The sequence below is a fragment of the Heterodontus francisci genome, chromosome 4 (assembly GCF_036365525.1).
Source record: "Heterodontus francisci isolate sHetFra1 chromosome 4, sHetFra1.hap1, whole genome shotgun sequence".
Classification (NCBI taxonomy): Eukaryota; Metazoa; Chordata; class Chondrichthyes; order Heterodontiformes; family Heterodontidae; genus Heterodontus; species Heterodontus francisci.
The window spans coordinates 76,396,537-76,417,698 of NC_090374.1; the positions used below are offsets into that span (position 1 = coordinate 76,396,537).

The 21,162-nt window shown below is 43.7% G+C and overlaps 1 protein-coding gene across 1 annotated transcript in view; it reads right to left on the reverse strand.

Annotated features, from left to right (window-relative positions):
• pcsk1 (proprotein convertase subtilisin/kexin type 1) overlaps positions 1–21,153 on the reverse strand; it is a 103,103-nt gene extending 81,950 nt beyond the window's left edge. Inside the window, exon 1 of the mRNA XM_068028839.1 lies at positions 20,971–21,153. Within this exon, the coding sequence (XP_067884940.1) occupies positions 20,971–21,153 (183 nt within the window). The remainder of the gene's footprint in view (positions 1–20,970) is intronic.
• Positions 21,154–21,162: the final 9 nt, after the last annotated feature.

A 21,162-nucleotide genomic window follows, 5' to 3' on the forward strand; every position in this document is an offset into this window, starting at 1 on the left:
TCCTGGATGGTGTTGAGCTTCTTAAATGTTGTTGGAACTGCACCCATCCAGGCAAGTGGAGAGTATTCCATCACACTCCTGACTTGTGCCTTGTAGATGGTAGACAGGAGGTGAGATATCCGCCACAGGATTCCCAGCCTCTGACCTGCTCTTGTAGCTGCGGTATTTATATGGCTACTCCATTTCAGTTTCTGGTCAATGGTAACCCCCAAGATGTTGATAATGGGGGGATTCAGTGATGGTAATGCCATTGAATGTCAAGGGGAGATTCTCTCTTGTTAGAGATAGTCATTGCCTGGCACTTGTGTGACACAAATGTTACTTGCCACTTACCAGCCCAAGCCTGGATATTGTTCAAGTCTTGCTGCCTTTCTTTAGACAACAACAAATTAACTATTTATTTAAACTAAATTTTCAACACTATTAAGATAAACCTATGTCTAAAGACCTTATAACTTCTTAGTTTAACCTAACTCCCCCATTTGCACACATACATTCAAAAATCAACAGTTAACTTTTTTTTAATTGATATTTTAAAAATTAACTGTTTCTTAAGAATAATTAAATAACAGGGTTATAAGTCTTTGTGGGTTACGTTCCTGATGGGTGAGGTAAACTAGTGTAAAAATAATAAAATGCTACTCAAAGTCTCCACCCAGATTTGATGAAGTAGTCCTTCAATAGATAGGCCTTCAAAACACTTCAGCTGCAGCAGGCATTACACAATTCTTTAAATAAGGAGTATAGCAATGGGTCCACTCGGATTTTAAAACTGGCAGTCTCTCAGTCGAAACTTTACTGTGAATTCCAGAAAACACAATCAGTCAAGAGAGAGTCAATCTGAAGCAAAGACTTCTTGGATTGGAAGCAAAGAAAAGGAATTTTTCTACCTCCAGCAATACAAATGGTCTCTTCAAAGGGTTTATTCCTCTTCAGGCAATTAACATGGCCTGTAGCTCATTGTAGAATTTCTGCTGAGAGAAATAGACAGCTCCTTCCTCCAGTATGTATGCTTCGCTGGTGTCTCTCAAAACTGATTTTAGCTGGTTATTAAACAGAACCTGTGCTGAGGGTATTGTCTCCTTCAAGGTGCAGCTCTGTGCTCATCCCCCCTGTTCCATGAAACTGCATGTGACTGTGGAAAAGGCAGTTGCTGCTGCTGGAGTTGTTGCCTCTGTCACTGTGGCTGCTGAGCTGAAGCAAGCTGCACCTCCTCTTCAGAGGTCCAACCAACTTCAGAATATGTAGATTCCATGTTACAGGGAAGTCTCACAGGCAATAAGGTGAGATTACCCTCAGTGGAATCCAAGGCACCTGATTGAAATTGCACAACATTTTCCCCAGTGAAATCAGTGAATTTAAGCTGAAAGAACTGTTCTTTTCACTGTAGCTGGCCACAGACGTGCCGGTGTCACCCTTATTCTGTTCATATCAGGTAAGTTTAACTCTGAGGATTTCCCGCTGTGTATTCACCTTCTCCAACCTGGCAAGTTGAAAACACAGCGTGTAACCCTTGCACTGTTAGGAAAGAAGGAATCCAGGGTTAAAAGGCTCTTAATTACCTTTTTAATTAGATGAATTGCTTTCCTGCCAGATACAGGGGGTTCCCTGATCTTGGATCCAACCCCTGGGAAAGCCAGCAGATGACTTTGAGATCCCACCCCACACACATGCAACCCACCTCCACCTGGCTGGGACAATTCTTCTCAGTGTGACTGAGTGTTGTGATATTGCTTTAATTGCTTTAGTACTGATTAACATACTACTGAATCTGGAAATAGTTTAGTATACATCATCACAGGAAGGGATGTAAGCTAACATGTGATATAGTAGTTGGAGCAGCATTAGTCAGCAGATAGCATGTGTATTGAAGAGATCTCCTAGAATCCTGTTATTCTTCAACAAAGAACCCTTCGTTTAGTTGATCAATCATTGTTATAGTGTTTGGTACATTTGTGTTAAGAGCCAATAATACAATATGGTAGAAGCGATGCAAATTTTCACAACGTGTTAGCAATGGTGTTCGATATAGTGACAATGATCACAACTGCAACATCGTGGTCAACAGGAGGAGCCCTAAAAGCTTGGGACAGCACTGAAAATAGCAGGAAGAAGCAGTGGCAGTGAGATTTAGGAACAGATTTGAAAATCACCCTTGAGAATCGGTACTCCAAGAGGGTGAGTAATTAAAAGGGAAATTTTATCAGAATGGTAGTCGATCAGAAAGGCAGTGTTCTGGTGGAATCGGGCTAAAAAAAAAATCAATCCGAATTGGAACTGCGAGACTGCGCCGTGGTGTTCCAGCTGAAAACATCTCCATAGGCGGAATCTCCCCATGAGAGGCTGAAGCCTGTGCTGCAGCCACAGAGCTCAGGGTGTGGCAGAGGTCCAGTACTGCAGCCACAGTAGACCTGCATTAATTTATTTTCCCCTCAAACAAAAGTCATTAAAGGAAAAGTAGTTTAAGGGGAGCGTTCTGGCAAAAAGAATTCTTGTGAAGCAAGAAATTCTGTTAACAAATTATCCAGGAAGGTTCCAGACATCTTTCATGAATTCCAATTGTTTTGGTAGCGTATGGAGTTTTTCTTTTTAGACCTTGCAGTGACAGAATCCAACAAGCAAGCAATACAAATAAAGACAGCGATTGGCAATGAAGGTCTCCATCGCATCAACACTTTTGGACTGTCAGAAGTAGACCAGGAAGATCCATCCAAACTCTGGATAAGGCTGGAAGATCAATAAAGAGTCACGGCCAACTTCAGAATCCATCAACTCAAACTGATGGCCTGCAGACAACAGCCCAAAGGAACTATTGACCAGTTTGTCAGTATATGTTGAGAAAAAGGCAAAGATTTCTCAGATGCAGAACTCTCCAAGAGAATAAAGGAGCTAGTTATCGCTCCTGCCATGAGCAATTATTTGACAAAAACCACTACTAGTGCGCCACCTCAACTCCAAAGATTATTAATCAAAGTACAGGGGCATGATTTTGAGGTTCGATACAAACCTGGAAACCTCATGGATACATCTGACACATTGAGCAGACTACCCAATCCCAAGAAGACAGAAGATACACAGTCGTTTTGGTTCCCTGGAGGAGATAGTGTTGGATAACAGTCCACAGTACACCGGTAAGCCATTCCAAGAAATTTGCGCAAAGTGGGCTGTAAATCACGTTATGTCATCTCCACGCTATCCAAGGTCAAATGGACTAGCAGAAAGGATGGTGCGGATGGTAAAGTCACTAATCTTGAAACGTAAGGAGACCTATCAAGACATTCACCTACAAGCAACACGACTAGTTACGGGATCACCATCCCCAGCAAAGATCATGTTCGGAACGCAAGTCAGGACAACCCTTCTGAGTGATCGTCTGATCAGATCGTCATCAGTCTAAGATAAATTATTGGTAAGACAAGAAAAAATGAAAATCACATATGACAAACATGCAGGCGTGGAGTTGCCTCCTCTGCATGTTGGACAGAAGGTCAAGAGTAATCCACCCGCAAGATCCGCATGGTTCCCTGCGGAAGTGTCAAAGATCCGTATTGAGCCACGGTCATATGAGGTAACCATCCCGAATGAAGCGACTTTGAGGAGGAATATATGTCAATTGAGAGAGTTATCCAAAAGCATCATACCTGACACTCCTGTAGCATCAAGAACACATTCACATTCAAGTGCTGAAAGTGGAATTAAGAATGACATGTACAATATTCAAGTACAAGATAATTGTCAGTTTAAACTTACAAGTCAAGACAAAAGAATTGACAATTCCAGATCTCAGCCAAGTTTCACTGTTACTAAATCAGGTCAAGTCAGCAGACCATCTGTATGTTTCAGAGACACTTGAATAATGAATATGAGAGTGTAAATGTGTAAATACTGTTCACAATTATCCTATTTCATTACGTACATAACTTATAACTTATGTAAATTTCCATTTAAGGAAAGGGGCATGCGTGACATTGCTTTAATTTCTTTAGTACTGAATAACATACTACTGAATCTGGAAATAGTTTAGTATACATCATCACAGGAAGTGATCCATGTTAACATGTGATATAGTAGTTGGAGCAGTGTTAGTCAGCAGGTAGCACGTCTATTGAAGAGCTCTCTTAGAATCCTGTTATTCTTCAATAAAGTGCCCTTAGTTTAGTTTACCAATCATTGGTATAGTGTTTGGTACGTTTGTGTTAAGAGCCAATAAGACAGCACTGAGTACTTAGACAAGTGTCAAAAAAGTCAGCATGTATTTATGAAGGATAGGTCATGTTGGACTAATCTAGTTGCATTTCTTGAGGAGGTCACTAGGATAGTAGGCAGGACAGTATTGATGGGTGTTGTCGGATTTCAAGAATGCATTTGATAATGTTCTGTGGAACAGATCGTTAGTGAAAATGAGAGTGCATTGAATTGGAATTAATGTGACATGGTATCGCCAAATCATAGCAACGCAAGCTCCCACAAACAGCAATGTGATAATGACCAAGTAATCTGTTCTTCTGATGTTGATTGAGGGATAGTATCTTTTTTTAAAGGTAGATTGTCTCTTAAATGGAAGGTTATTCATAGAGATTACTGCAATGGAAATTCTTGGAAACTGAACACCAGGGCAGACAGAAGGATCCATGGTGATGGATGCAGTGCTGCAGCCATTAGTGGTGCAGGTGGCATAAGGAAAGATGCCATGGTCCCATGGGAGGGGCAGGAGACCCTCAAGGACCATCCTCAGAAGGGAGTAGCAGCAGGTGGCCAGGAAAGTTAGCTTCTGGAGTCTGGACCTGAGGGCCTAGCAGCAATGCCACAAGAGGTTTAATGATCTCAGCCAAGTGGTCAATGTCAGTGAATACATATTCACACGACATCTCCTACCCACCACACCACCAGCTTCTCAAGTTGCTCAATGCACCACACCCCCATCGCTCACCCATCAGCAATCCCTAGCACTCAGGACTCACAACTAAAATCAGGATATTGCACCACTTCCTCACACACATACCAATGCTGTCAGCCTCACACCCACCTCTCACTGGCTCCACATATCCACCAGCTATTCAACCAAGACAGGTACATCACCCAAACACAGTGCTACACAAGCACTGACATTCTGCCCTCTCTCTTGCAGGACAAAGTGGCACATCATAGAAGGAAGCACAGCAGAACTGGCATGGGACAAGGACAGCTGTATCTCCTGAGCCCTACAGAGGAGATGGTACTCTGCATCATGGCATCATCTGCGATGGGATTGGTAGCATCCGACATCACTGAGAACATTGAGGATGTCGGCATCTTCCTACCTTATGCCCCTTCTCAACTACCAGCATACCCTCATCCTACTATCAGGCATGATGAGCAAGCTGCAGCTGTTGTGACTATGGACATCGTGCCTCTCACCCCAAACCCCTTCCCTCACCCCCAACCTTCCCCTTCTGAGTTCCTGCTTTCAGACACTCAAGAACTGCTGCCTGATGATGCTCCAGGAGTCCCAGGAGGAGGAAAGACTGCAACAGCGCAGCATTGATGAAGAGGCCCCGTCACTTGATCTGACAGTTACAGCCACAAGCTCAGACATTGGCACTGCACTTATCCTGGAGACAAGTATAGAATTGGGATCAGCACATGGTGAGTCACCAGCATGAGTGGGCTGCAGCCAGGCCAGGGGTAAAGGATGACTTGTTTGCCAGTTCACTGGTGGGCAAGGTGACAAACGAGTATTGCTGCATAGGACTCAGATGAGGACCTCGATGGGGTGGCATATAGGAGAGCACTGACAGGCATGCATACCAAGATGCTGGGTGCATTGGCTGGCCTGCCAGGCAGCCTCCTGTCACATGGAGGAGTCTGGCTCCAACTTGACAGAGGGGCTGGCACACAACTTCCCCTCTCCACAGCTTCTGCTCCATCTCCCTGTCGTGCTGCAGACCCAGAGGCACTGCCACTGCTGTCCCCCATACCAGTTGCAGCCTTTGTGTGCACAGGTCACCAACTCCTCTCGTATTCTTGTGAGGATGCAGCAACACTCTCTAGCAAATACAGGAATTCAGAAAACACCTCCAAAAACTCTCCAGAGTACCTTCAGGCACTTGCCAATAGAAAAAGTTCCAAAAATGTAATTATAATCATGGTGCCTGGCCCTTTAAATAGTGCTACCGAATGGCCTATTTCACTTCACACTTCTTTTTTCAGGAGCATTGCCAGGCCCTGCATTGTCCAAATTTGGAATCCTGCCATTACGTCAGCCTGTTAGGCTCTGTGATGTCACGCTAGTGCCAATTCAACATGTACGGGCACACTCAGGGGATGCAACTGCAAGCACCCATATCCTTGGAGAGTGCCGCCCAGGCCACACAGGTAGTGGCCAGTTGCACAGCCTGCCCCCAGGAAAGCCAGGTAGTTCTTTGTAGCGCATTAGAAGCAGCTTCACACATGAATTTCATGCCCAATGTTTCAGGTCAATGATCTTTCATCAGGACTGGAAGATGTTGAAGATGAACAGCGAAAGAATAAAAGGGATAGATGTGTGATAGGGTGGAGGGCAGGTGTGATTAAATGACAAAAGTGATGATTGTCCAAAGCAAAATGAGGTGATAATGGATGAAGTATTGAAATTAAAGAAGGGCTCAGAGGAGGTGTAAGTGGTTAATCACAGAGGGAGAGGAAGGCATGAAAATTCTGCCAAGAAGACAAGGCTCTTGTTGCACAGGAATGTGGAAGAGATAAAACAAATGTATTCAGCATGTGAGTGAGGTCAAAACAATCATCATTTTATCTGTGGAAAGAAGACATTAGCTCAACAGTGGCAAGATTCCCAAGAGTTAAGAGTGTCCTAGGTGACAACCATATATTGTGTAAGATGAGTTTGGCCACCACCTCCTGACCAGCATAGTGTGCTGTTGTTTCCTTTGTGAAGTGTTCTGGAGTGTCAGACAGGACACTTACCTGATGAAACAGTTGATGAGCAGCAAAAGTGGATCTGTCACTCACCCATGATCTCCACATTGGGTCTTTGTTCAATTAAATTTTACCTAGCACTTTTTCATTGCCAGCTTTTCCAAAGGCTGACAAGCATTTAGCATCCACTTGTAAGGGTTGAAACAATGCTGTCCCAAATGCAGCCACTTAAATTTAAGTGGGCATACCCCTTTAAATTTATGTAGCTCTCCGAATTTCCATATACCAATTTAGGCTAGCTACTGTTCCAGCTGCAAAACTATGCTTGGAGTCATCAAATTATTCAAATGATCTGACCCCAGAAAACTGGAGACAGCTCAGTGCTGCTTTGTGCTGCTTTGCGCAAGCAGCTAGCCATTCCTGGCTTCACTTCAATGGCTGCTGTTTACAGTCTATGGGATAGATTTTGACTATGATAGTGTAAAACAGGTGATTGTGAATCCGCAGCCTGTTTTATATCTCTCCTGATTTTTCAAAAGATCAGATAATGGAACAGAAGGAGTCCAGCATGGAATGCCATCTAAGCAAAGCGCAGCAGCCAAATGAAGCTCACAGTGTAGCTCAGAGGCCCATGAATAAATGGAATTTCAGCCGAGGAGAAAAGGGGACACAATGAAGCAAAGAAACTAGCACAGAAATTGAATAAAGCTAAGAAGCCAGCAGAACAGTGAGTATGGACCAGAAGCTTGGTGGATTACAGCAGTAGTTCTGATAAAAATTCATCAACTTGATACATTAACTCTGTTTCTCTCTCCACAGATGCTGCCAGACCTACTGAGTATTTCCAGCATTTTCTGTTTTTGTTTCAGTAGGTGAAAGATGGCGGCTGTGTCTGTAGCAGCTTAAACTTGAAAGCAGAGCAGAATCATGGCAGCAAAGACACATTGCCAACTTAACAGTTGCTAAAGAAGGCAGTAATAAGTGCAGATGCCTTATATATGTGATCCGAAAATGATGAGTTATGAAATGTTAAGTTTGTCTCTTATTTAGTTTATGTTTAAAAACAGCAATGGTGGACTATTTTTAAATAAATAATTTTTCTCCATTTAGTATGATTTTTATCTCCCACCTCTCTACTGCACTTGATATCTTTCTGACAGTTTACACAGTTGACCTGTTCTCAGACCTCTGTTAAAGCCATCTTGAATCTGCTTCCAGGAGAAATGCAATGGTGTTGCTCATTGTATCACTTTCTCTTTGTTCCCTCTCTTCAGCATGTGACTTACCTTTGTTCAGCATTTGCACAACCAGATTATTTAAGAACTGAATAAGGAATTATGGGCAAAAACATGCATTTGCTTGTTGGCGTTGAGTCCATGAGTTTAATTGAAAACTACACTATTAATCTACTTCTTCCACATTCTAATCGCCTGTGTTACAGCCAGGTGAGGAGGTGGTCTCAGGTTCATCGTTCTCCCAGAGCAGAGTTTATCCTTTTTTAACAGTGATTGAACTTACCACCTCAGTGAGCGCTTGCTCCTGTTCCTCTAATGTAATTGCAAAAGAACCAATCAGACAGGTTTTCTTGAGTTTAAACAAGAGAGATGCAAGTTTATTACTCTTAACACTCTAACCTGTTAAAATACTAAAAATATGCTACACATTCACACACACATTCACACGAGAGTCATACACACACAAATAGATTACAGAGGGAAAACAGATTTGGTGGTTGGATTAAAGTCTGGAATAAATGGAATTTAAATACAGTTCTGAGTCTAATAGTCCTCAGCTGAAATTGTATTCCTGAAGTCCTCGCTGGGCCACATGCACGGTGGTGGCTTGCTTTGCTCAGGGCTCCTGGAGGCAAAGGAGGGAGTTGCTTCTCATCCCCTGGTTGCTGGCTGTGGCAGTCTGTATTCTTGAGGGTGTTCCCAGTCACAACTGGATCTTTTGATTCTTTCTGGGGATGGAGAGAGAGGCCTGCTTTGTTGATGGCTTTTCAGTTACTCCTGTCTGCTTTCTGTGTGGCAAAGCTTACAGTCTCTCCAGAGCTGTGAAGGTAGTCACATGATGCTACCAAGCCCCTTTGTTGTTTTAATGAGGTTTTTCTGGAATCTTCTCTGAGATTCAAGGTGCTGCACCTCAAGTTGTCCAGTCACACTTGTAGGGGGTTAGCTGTTTCGAATTCAATGGGGGTAGATGGCTTTGACAACTGTGTTGATAAGGCCATTCTAGGTAATTTAATCACTGAGAGCACCCCACTGTTTTGGCTAGGCTAGATGAGTCTTGTCATCTCCCGTTTGATCTTTTGGTGTTTCAAATGTAAATTTCAGTGGCCATCTTGATTACCAGTTTTTTTTTTAAAGTTACTTGTAGGATTTCCATTAAAAGTCTAATGCAAGGTTCCAACCGATGAAATTAATATTTCACTCATGACATATAGGGTTTTCATGACACCTTTGTTATTTATTTCGGAATGCTGAATACGAATCAGTATTCATTAAAATATGCTGATCCAAACTCAAGCAACTAATCTGGAAATCTTGCTTCTGGCCATCGGACCCATGACATCATCACTCAGGTTCATAGGCTGTCAGAGAAATCTCAACATTAAAAGCAAAAATGTTTTACAATATGATAGTTTGAAACACAGCTACAAAATAACTATAAATAAACGTCAGTGAATATTTCTAGGAGGTTTTCAGAATCTCACCCTAGAAGCTAGAAGTTTTTATTAAAGTGGGTTGTGCTTATAATCATAGATTCCAATCAGGAATAAGAATGGGTTTCTGCTGTGACACAGTTCTGCTGTCTGGTCACTCATGGTTGCATGATGGTTATTTTCAACATGAGGAAATGGTTAGCAGTATGAACCTAAGTGCACTCACTCTGTCATCTACCATTGTTATTTAGCGATCGAAATGTGATTGATCAGACCACAGAGCCCAGCCAGAGTAGGAATAACCTTATTCAGGGTTCATGTTATTGAAGATTAATAGCAGTATTCTTTACATCACTCATTGCAGCTAAGGTTTCTGATGTGTTCTATCTAATCAAACAATATTATCCTTCACTTTACACTAGAGTTCCAATTAACCACTTGCCTGGATGGGTGGAGCTGCAACAACGTTCAAGAGGCTTGGCACCAGGACAAAGCAATCTGCTTGATCAGCATTTCATCCACTGGTTTAAACATCCATCACTGATGTATTCTGGCTGCAATGTGTACTGTCAAAACGATGCATTTCAGCACTTGCAAGACCAAGATCAATAGATGTTTGGAGCATTATGGAGCATTGGTGGATAAATGGAGTTGAGGTACAGATCAATTATGATCTAATTGAATGGGGGAATAGGCTCAAGGGACTGAATGGCCGACTCCCGTTTGGATGCACTCCTGTGTTCAGCCTACAGTTCAAAGTTTCAATTAACATCTCTCTGAGCTAGTCCAACAACATTCATTGTACAGATGTGCTTCCTATGTTTTTTCCAGTTTGCAATACTTTATATTTGCCTGTATTGAATTTCAAATTACATAGCTCCAATCATTTTTAAATTTTACCTAGGTTCTACTGCAGTTACTTGGATGCATCATCAGACTCAACTTTTCTCCTCCTCCCCTCCTTTAGTTTAGTTTCCTCTATAATCGTGTTTCTAAATTCAGGTCCATTATGTAGCTTGGAAATAGTAAGGTATTCTGCACCAACCCTTAGGCGTTCCATTCAGTTTAACACCTCCAACATTAATTTCCAGCTTGTATATGCTACCTCCCTCACTTCCAGCCAATTCTTTATTCAATTCCAGGTTTTACCTAGGATACCCACGGCCTTAAGCTTTCATGTTGAATTTTATCAAAGGCTTTCTGGAAATCTAAGTACACTACGTTGGAGAACCTTCCAATGTTATTTGGAACATCACTTCCTCAAAAAAGTCAATGAGATTGGGAAGCAGGATCACACCCTTCTGAAACCACATTGGCAGACTTTTACTTGTTCCTATTGATCAATTACGTTGCCATTTATCAATGTAAAGCTAATACATCTATAGTTACCCAAGTTTGCTTTGTCCCCTTTTTTGAAAGTATCGTGTTAGTTTGTTTCACATCTTTTCGAAACTCAACTTTATTCCTGAATCCCTCCTGATCAGTATTATCATTTCATAAATGTAGTCACTAATCTCAGGTATAATCTCAAGCACCATTACCTCTGGAGTCCCCCAAGGGTCCATCTTTAGCCTAATCCTATATCTCATCTACATGCTGCCACTCGGCAACATCATCCGAAAGCACAGCATTAGTTTTCACATGTAAGCTGACAATGTCCAGCTCTATCTTGCCACCACTCACCTCCTCCATTGTTGCTAAATTATCAGACTGCATATCTGACATCCAGCACTGGATGGGCAGAAATTTCCTCCAATTAAATATTTGGAAGGTTGAAGCCATTGTCTTCAGTCCCCGCTGCAAGCTCCATTCCCTAGCTACTGACTCCATCTCTCTCCCTAGCAACTGTCTGAAATTAAACCAGACTGTTTGCAAAATTGGTGTCATATTTGACCCCAAGATGAGCATCCGACCACATATTTGTGCCATGACTAAGACTGCTAATTTCCATCTCTGTAACAGTGCCCGACTTCACCCCTGTCTCAGCTCAACTGCTGCTGAAACCCTCAATCATGTCTTGGTTACCTCTAAACTTGATTATTCCAACCCACTCCTGGTTGGACTCTCACATTCTACTCTATGTAAACTTGAGGTCATCCATAACTTTGCTGCCCCTATCCTAGCTCATGCCAAGTCCCGATCACCTATCATCCTTGTGCAGGCTGACTACACTGGCTCCCAGTCAAGCAACATCTTGATTTTCAAATTATTATCCTTGTTTTAAAATCTGTCCATGGCCTCACCTCTCCCTATCTCTGTAATCTCCTCCAGTCCCACAATGCTCTGAGATATCTGTGCTCATTTAATTCTGGGCTCCTAAGTATCCCCGATTTTAATCGCTCCACCATTGGTGGCTCTGCCTTCAGTTGCCGAGACCCTAAGCTATGGAATTCTCTCCCTTCAGCTCTCTGCCTTTCTACCTCATTTTCCTCCTTTAAGACATTCCTAAAACCTACCTCTTTGACAAAGCTATTGGTCATCTGACCTCTTTCTTTTGGGCCTCCTTATCTCGAGAGACAATGGATACGCGCCTGGAGGTGGTCAGTGGTTTGTGAAGCAGCGCCTGGAGTGGCTATAAAGGCCAATTCTGGAGTGACAGGCTCTTCCACAGGTGCTGCAGAGAAATTTGTTTGTTGGGGCTGTTGCACAGTTGGCTCTCCCCTTGCGCCTCTGTCTTTTTTCCTGCCAACTACTAAGTCTCTTCGACTCGCCACAATTTAACCCTGTCTTTATGGCTGCCCGCCAGCTCTGGCGAATGCTGGCAACTGACTCCCACGACTTGTGATCAATGTCACACGATTTCATGTCGCGTTTGCAGACGTCTTTATAACGGAGACATGGACGGCCGGTGGGTCTGATACCAGTGGCGAGCTCGCTGTACAATGTGTCTTTGGGGATCCTGCCATCTTCCATGCGGCTCACATGGCCAAGCCATCTCAAGCGCCGCTGACTCAGTAGTGTGTATAAGCTGGGGATGTTGGCCGCTTCAAGGACTTCTGTGTTGGAGATATAGTCCTGCCACCTGATGCCAAGTATTCTCCGAAGGCAGCGAAGATGGAATGAATTGAGACGTCGCTCTTGGCTGGCATACGTTGTCCAGGCCTCGCTGCCGTAGAGCAAGGTACTGAGGACACAGGCCTGATACACTCGGACTTTTGTGTTCCGTGTCAGTGCGCCATTTTCCCACACTCTCTTGGCCAGTCTGAACATAGCAGTGGAAGCCTTACCCATGCGCTTGTTGATTTCTGCATCTAGAGACAGGTTACTGGTGATAGTTGAGCCTAGGTAGGTGAACTCTTGAACCACTTCCAGAGCGTGGTCGCCAATATTGATGGATGGAGCATTTCTGACATCCTGCCCCATGATGTTCGTTTTCTTGAGGCTGATGGTTAGGCCAAATTCATTGCAGGCAGACGCAAACCTGTCGATGAGACTCTGCAGGCATTCTTCAGTGTGAGATGTTAAAGCAGCATCGTCAGCAAAGAGGAGTTCTCTGATGAGGACTTTCCGTACTTTGGACTTCGCTCTTAGACGGGCAAGGTTGAACAACCTGCCCCCTGATCTTGTGTGGAGGAAAATTCCTTCTTCAGAGGATTTGAACGCATGTGAAAGCAGCAGGGAGAAGAAAATCCCAAAAAGTGTGGGTGCGAGAACACAGCCCTGTTTCACACCACTCAGGATAGGAAAGGGCTCTGATGAGGAGCCACCATGTTGAATTGTGCCTTTCATATTGTCATGGAATGAGGTGATGATACTTAGTAGCTTTGGTGGACATCCGATCTTTTCTAGTAGTCTGAAGAGACCACGTCTGCTGACGAGGTCAAAGGCTTTGGTGAGATCAATGAAAGCAATGTAGAGGGGCATCTGTTGTTCACGGCATTTCTCCTGTATCTGACGAAGGGAGAACAGCATGTCAATAGTCGATCTCTCTGCACGAAAGCCACACTGTGCCTCAGGGTAGACGCGCTCGGCCAGCTTCTGGAGCCTGTTCAGAGCAACTCGAGCAAAGACTTTCCCCACTATGCTGAGCAGGGAGATTCCACGGTAGTTGTTGCAGTCACCGCGGTCACCTTTGTTTTTATAGAGGGTGATGATGTTGGCATCGCGCATGTCCTGGGGTACTGCTCCCTCGTCCCAGCACAGGCATAGCAGTTCATGTAGTGCTGAGAGTATAGCAGGCTTGGCACTCTTGATTATTTCAGGGGTAATGCTGTCCTTCCCAGGGGCTTTTCCGCTGGCTAGGGAATCAATGGCATCACTGAGTTCCGATTTGGTTGGCTGTATGTCCAGCTCATCCATGACTGGTAGAGGCTGGGCTGCATTGAGGGCAGTCTCAGTGACAGCATTCTCCCTGGAGTACAGTTCTAGGTAGTGCTCAACCCAGCGGTCCATCTGTTTGCGTTGGTCAGTGATTATGTCCCCCGATTTAGATTTGAGGGGGGTGATCTTCTTGATGGTTGGCCCAAGAGCTCTCTTCATGCCATCATACATTCCTCTGATGTTTCCGGTGTCTGAGGCCAGCTGAATATGACTGCATAGGTGTTGCCAGTAGTCGTTTGCGCAACGCCTAGCTGTTCTTTGTGCAGTACTTCTGGCTGCTTTAAGTGCTGCGGATGTTAAATCGCTGGGGGCTTTCTTGTAGTTCAAAAGTGCAATGCGCTTAGCGGCTATGACAGGTTCCAGCTCTTCATTATGAGATTGAAACCAGTCTGCATTTCTCTTCGCACTTTTGCCGTAGGTGGTCAAAGCTGACTCATAGATGGCGTCTCTGATGTGGGCCCACTTGGTCTCAGCATCCCCTGTGGGAGTGTTTTGAAGGGCTGTTACAAGTGAATTTAGAAATTTTTGTAACAGCTGTGGGTGAGAAATTCTGCTCGTGTTGATGCGCGGGTGGCCCTTCTGCTTGGAATGATGCAACTTCTTTGGTCTGAGTCTAACCTTGCTGCACACCAGGGAGTGGTCGGTGTCGCAGTCCGCACTGTGGAAGCTGCGTGTGATTTGAACACTGTTTAAGGCGGCTCGCCTTGTGACAATGAGGTCTAGCTGGTGCCAACGACGTGATCTTGGGTGCCTCCATGAAACCTGGTGACAGGGTTTAGTGTGAAAGAACGAGTTGGTGATGCAGAGGTTATGATAGGTACACAACTCAAGCAGTCTCTGCCCGTTCTCATTCATCCTTCCAACACCATAGCGCCCAAGGCAGGAGGGCCATGAGTCATGGTCGGCCCCAACCCTGGCATTAAAGTCCCCTAGCAGGAATAGGTGTTCGGTGTTGGGGATGCTGCTAATGATGTTATGGAGTTGTTCATAGAACTGGTCTTTAGCTTCAGGTGCGGAACAGAGTGTTGGAGCATAGATGCTGAGTAGGTGTACTGGACCAGAGGTGGTGAGCAGTCGGATGGACAGTATGCGTTCCGAGCCATTTGAGGGAGGCTCTATCATGCTGAGCAAGGAGTTTCTGATGGCGAAGCCCACTCCATGCTGTCTTGGTTCTTCAGGATCCCTGCCCTGCCAGAAGAAGGTGTAGTCTTGCTCTGCTAGAGAGCCACTCGCGGGGAGGCGAGTCTCCTGAAGTGCTGCAATGTCCACATTGAGTCTACTGAGCTCGTTGTTAATGATGGCGGTCTTCCGAGAATCGTTGATTTGTGTAAGGTCTTCCGACAGGCCAGGACACATAGTTCTGACGTTCCAGCTTGCAAAGCGAAGGGCTGGTACCTTCTTTCCTTTTTTCATGTTGTTTGGTGCGGTGTATCAGTCCACCTTTCGGGCAATGACCCTGAGCTCCAAGCACCCATTGAAGCAGGCAGACTGTGGCGGGACAGAACCTTATTGACCGGGGGCTGCCCGGTTTGAGGCGGGCGGTAGCTGTCCAGTGAGGTGCAATGACCTCTCCCACCGACAAAGGCAACCCGTGGCGCCCAGTTTCTACGCCAATTTATCTGGACTTATAACCCGTAACTGCTGCCTTCCGTGTTGTTTCAGTTGCTGTGAGGCAACTATGGAGTGACCTCTCCATGGCGCATGCCTGGGCAAATTTATGGAGGTTGAGAGTTGCCCAGTCGTCAAAACCCCCCTCTCGGCCTTTCTGGTGGGGTCCAAAGGAGTGCAGGACACGACGTTTGGCACCAGTATGGCTGCAGGAACTGCCGGAAACATGCCAAAGGTGACACATGACCGCCTACGGGGTTCCGCTCCGGATTTTCTGTTAGGGTTTACTCCCTTAGCCTTGGTCTCACCCGAGACGCCCACAAGGCAGTGGGGTTGTTGGGGCCCCTACACAGGTGTAGGATGGTGCCGGTGGGAGGAGGGGATGCAAGGGGGAGGGGTAGAGGGAGGGGGTGGGGGGGGGGTGCAGGGGAAGGGGGTGCGGGGTGAAGATGGTGCGGGGGGGGGCGGGCTGGGACGGGGTTGTGAGGGGGTGAGCTGAGAGGGTGGAGCAGGGAAGGGGACGGGGGTGGGGGGGTGGAAGGGGCTCGGAGAGCATCTGCAGCGCACTGTCGGCAATGCTGCATGCCTTTATTTAAACCACTGCAAAAAAAAAAAAAACCCTTATTAAATGTAATCACCTCTAAGTCTGCCAAATGATGCTTCACCTCCCGAAGGACGTGGATGAGCTTTCCGGACGTCGATGGTGGGCACTGAGGAAATGGCTTATTACCTGCACCAGATTCCACCCCCCCCTCCCCCCCCCCTTTACCCCCCTTCCACCCCCCCACCCCCGTCCCCTTCCCTGCTCCACCCTCTCAGGTCATCTGACCTAATACCTCCTTATATGGATCAGTGTCAGATTTTGTTTTATAATGCTCCTGTGAAGCACCTTGAGACATTTTATTACATTAAAGGTACTAAATAAATCTAAGTTGTTGTTGTATGTAGCATTCTGATCATTTATGAGTTGCTAGCCCTTTGAGTTTGTTTAAGATGTCCATTTAAATGATCTCAAGGTAGGTTAAGTTTAGATATAGAACCTCCTATTATGGGTGCCAAGCTTCCTGGAATACATCTGGTATTTTATGGGTTAACAGCAAACAAATGACCATAAAAGCTAATTAATTATTGCAAAAGCCCAACTGGTTCATTATTATCATTCAAGGAAGGAAACCTGGTCTGTCCTATCTGTGATTAAAATTGTCTTGAGTTCTATCCCCCATCCAACTGACTCTTAATATCCTGTGAGCTGCCATAACAAGCCACTCAGTAGTAGAGCATTGAATGCAGCCTAAACAGTGTTTCCCACACCCTCAGAACATTATGTAAACTTTATTTAGTTCATTCTCAGTTGTATCTTTTAAAGATCTCAATTCTTCAACAATAACACTTTATTGTTAACATAGTGTAAGAATTTCATACTGTTGGCTTCTGCACCTATATTGATTTATAGTTCATTTTTTGTCAATTTTTAAGGTTTCTGAATTCATCACAGTAGTTTCCTTCATTGTTCTCCCTACAGGCTTTGTCTAATTTGTTTGTCATACTAATTTCAAGTGTGTGTAACACCTATTAGTCCATTTAAGGTTATGCTGGTTTCGTCTGTCCTTCCTAGTCCTTCAGATTTATCTGTCATGCATGTTCAAGATATTCTGTAAAGTATTTCATTGGTCCTGAGCTGAGCTTTTCTTGAATTCTACCTTCATTGACCCCCCCTTCCCACCCTCATCAAATTGTTTAAGCTCAGTCCTTTGAAGATATGTTGTTAAAGTTGTAAACCTGGGTTTTGATTTGCGATATTGGTTTATCCCACATCATGGCAGGGTTAGTCATTTTATGGTTTTTATATGCAAGCCATTAATTTACATTAATGATCTGTATTTTCAAGTCACATGGTAGCTTGTCATATGTCCTGACTGACATATGCAAAGTATTGCAAATTGAGGAACAAAATGTATCTTGTAATTGTAAAATGAATGGGTTTGAATGGAAAGATTTAGAAAGGGACCTGAGATTGATGACACTCTGGACAATGTGGAAGGCAATTTTTAAAAAGCAAATGGAATACCAGGATTTATAGGCAGAACAGTAGTGCACAAGTTCCTTGGAGGTTTTGTTGGTACTCTATAGGAAACTGTTCAGAGTATACCAGATTGCTGTGCTTAGTTCTGGTCAACAACCCTTTTTAATACGATTTTTATATACATATTAATCCTGTGCTCAGCTGGCTCACAGTTCGTACTTTTGATCAACAGATGTAGACATCAATACAGTGCTGGCATTTGAAAGACCTTCAAGATTGTTGTTGTACCATTTCATCTTTTGTTCACCGTACAAAGAACAAGAACAAAGAACAGTACAGCACAGGAACAGGCCATTCGGCCCTCCAAGCCTGCGCCAATCTTGATGCCTGCCGAAACTAACACCTTCTGCACTTCCGGGGCCCTTATCCCTCTATTCCCTTTCTATTCATATATTTGTCAAGATGTCTCTTAAACGTCGCTACCGTATCTGCTTCCACCACCTCCCCTGGCAGCAAGTTCCAGGCACTCGCACCTTAAACCTATGTCCCCTAGTAACTGACTCTCACACCCTGGAAAAAAACTTCTGACTATCCACTCTGTCCATGCCGCTCATAACTTTGTAAACATCTATCATGTCGCCCCTCCACCTCCGTCGTTCCAGTGAAAACAATCCGAGTTTTTCCAACCTCTCCTCATAGCTAATGCCCTCCAGACCAGGCAACATCCTGGTAAACCTCCTCTGTACCCTCTCCAAAGCCTCCACGTCCTTCTGGTAGTGTGGCAACCAGAATTGCACGCAATATTTTAAGTGTGGCCTAACTAAGGTTCTGTACAGCTGCAACATGACTTGCCAATTTTTATACTCTATGCCCCGACCGATGAAGGCAAGCATGCCGTATGCCTTCTTGACTACCTTATCCACCTGCGTTGCCACTTTCAGTAACCTGTGGACCTGTACGCCCAGATCTCTCTGCCTGTCAATACTCCTAAGGGTTCTGCCATTCACTGTATACTTCCCACCTGCATTAGATCTTCCAAAATGCATTACCTCACATTTGTCCGGATTAAACTCCATCTGCCATTTCTCCGCCCAAGTCTCCAACCGATCTATATCCTGCTGTATCCTCTGACAATCCTCATCATTATCCGCAACTCCACCAACCTTTGTGTCATCCGCAAACTTACTAATCAGACCAGCTACATTTTCCTCCAAATCATTTATATATACTACAAACAGCAAAGGTCCCAGCACTGATCCCTGCGGAACACCACTAGTCACATCCCTCCATTCAGAAAAACACCCCGTAATTAAAGAACGATTCATACAAAGAATCCAAAAACGTTAAAAATTTAGTCAAGAACTTTTAATGCCATTAATGAACTATTACAATTAAGCTTAACATGTAAATATGTATTGGCTAGAAAAACTGAATGATCCCTTTACACAGCAGAACATGTTTTGGTGTCATTTAAAAAAAAAACTTGCCTTTTTAAAAATTCTGGTAGCATATACATTCCTCTGCTGAGATGAGACGGCTAGAGATAGCCAGGTTCTATCTTTACAGTATGATAATAGTATAAAGATGAGATATGCAGCAACCAGATTGGGTCAAAAACAAAATACTGTGGATGCTAGAAATCTGAGATAAAAACATAAAATGCTGGAAATATGGTTTATCTGATCGACAGAGTCCAGCGATCTGATTGGATAATTCAGGGATTCAAAATGCCAAAATATCATGTTCTGGAGTTATTTTCTAAATTTAAAAGATCAGGTTGCTGTTTAACATGAAGTGTTGTCAGTTATTGATTGTTTTTTTTTCATAGCAAAGAGATTATATGGTTCCAGATCTAGTTTAGGATTTGGAATCTTTTTGATACCGACCAACTATAGGTCCATTTGGGTAGCATTTCTTACAGGTGTCAGTCACGCTGCATCCCATCGATAATTTAAAGGAAGTATACTTAGATCGAGTACATAATGAACTCCTATTTTATTTGATCTAACATAACGTTTCCTCAATCTGCTGAGGGTGCACACCCCAAACTTCTTCACCTGGCTTTTCTCTTTCAGGTGACTAAGCGGCTGTGTATTCCCAGTATGTTTGATTTTATTGCCCCTTTTTAATTGCTTAGTGTTGGGCATTTCTATTATTAGTTTCATATGATAGATGAGTAGGTAACATTTCTTCCATACACGTGCTTAAGAATCATCGCTCTTAAGTCATCATAAACTAAATATAAATTCCAACTCGCAATCATTAAAAAAGCGCTTTGATCCCTTTGGAGAATGATCACACTTTGGAAAATGATGTAATGCAAACCATGCAGTCGTCCCTTCGCATTTCCTAGCCTATATCTTCCATTAATGTTTCCTCGCCATCACCTTAAATATTTACGTCTCTTCATCCCTTCTATCTATATCCTGTATATGAATACAGCTGGGATCCTCACTGCTCTGCTCCACCGTTCTGTATAACTGAGATTAATAACTCAGCACGAGAGACGAAAACTTCCAAAATCTCGCAAATACACATCTGAAAGCAACTTTTGTGAGAATACTATAAAACTGATATTAACATGTCTTTTAGCCTCCTTCCCTTCCCTTTCTTGTCCCTTTTTTTCTACTGTCATAGATTGCATCTTATCCACAATTCAACGACATTCTAGTCGGTTTATTCATTTATTCATGCTCACATATGTCCCATAAACGCATATTTGGACTATCGTAGGCTATGTTGCTGAAACTGTCACATCAAGCACTAGAAATTGTTTACAAGCGTGGTTAAGAACCCACGCTCACGAAGTAATACGCCACAAGTCAGAGAGAATCCCGTTTTAGATGGGTTAAAATTAGAAAAGAGGGAACATGAGTAAGGTATGGATGCATTTACATAAATATACATGCGCATACGTTCTGATATATGATCTATTTGACTTAAGTGCAACATCGCACTCACTATACTTGGTTATAAAGCCGTTCAATCTTACTGTTGACCATGTACACAAAACGACCATCCTTGTTGCCCAGAATTGTTTCCTTTTGAAGTTCTTAATTTAATCTGTGTGGTCATCTCCTGTACAATATTGCCGGTTCCTAAGCAGCAAATATACTGGACACTTGGTCTGCATGATCTTCCGTATCCCAGAAGGAAATGGAAAATTTAAGTATGAGCTGGGAGCTGTCTGTTTCTGTGGTAAAACGTGAGAGTAAATGTCTGAGAAAGCAATTTAGAATATCATCTGTCACTATCTTCCGCTCCACATATACTGTAGGTGCATATGATGCCATAACATCAGTTCTCTCCTCTGGTGAATTTTGAACACAAGCACGATCAGTTACCATAAAATTACCGTGGAATTGTCTTGCAAATCAACCTCACTTGTGGCTCTCCTTATTTAAGAAATTGGGTTTCCCGGTACATATATTAACATAGGTTCAAAAGAATGAATATTTACCTGGCCTATAAAATCATATTCCAGTTCTTCGGCAATAGCTTTCGCCACCTCAGGTCCTCCAACCACTTCCACTGCCCATTCATTAACGTATTGCTTGTCTGCATTGGCAATGTCTGGTGTATAGCAAATTGCAAACACCGCTAGAGCCACAAATTGCAGCGAAAGACAATATTTTTGTTTCATTATTATCGT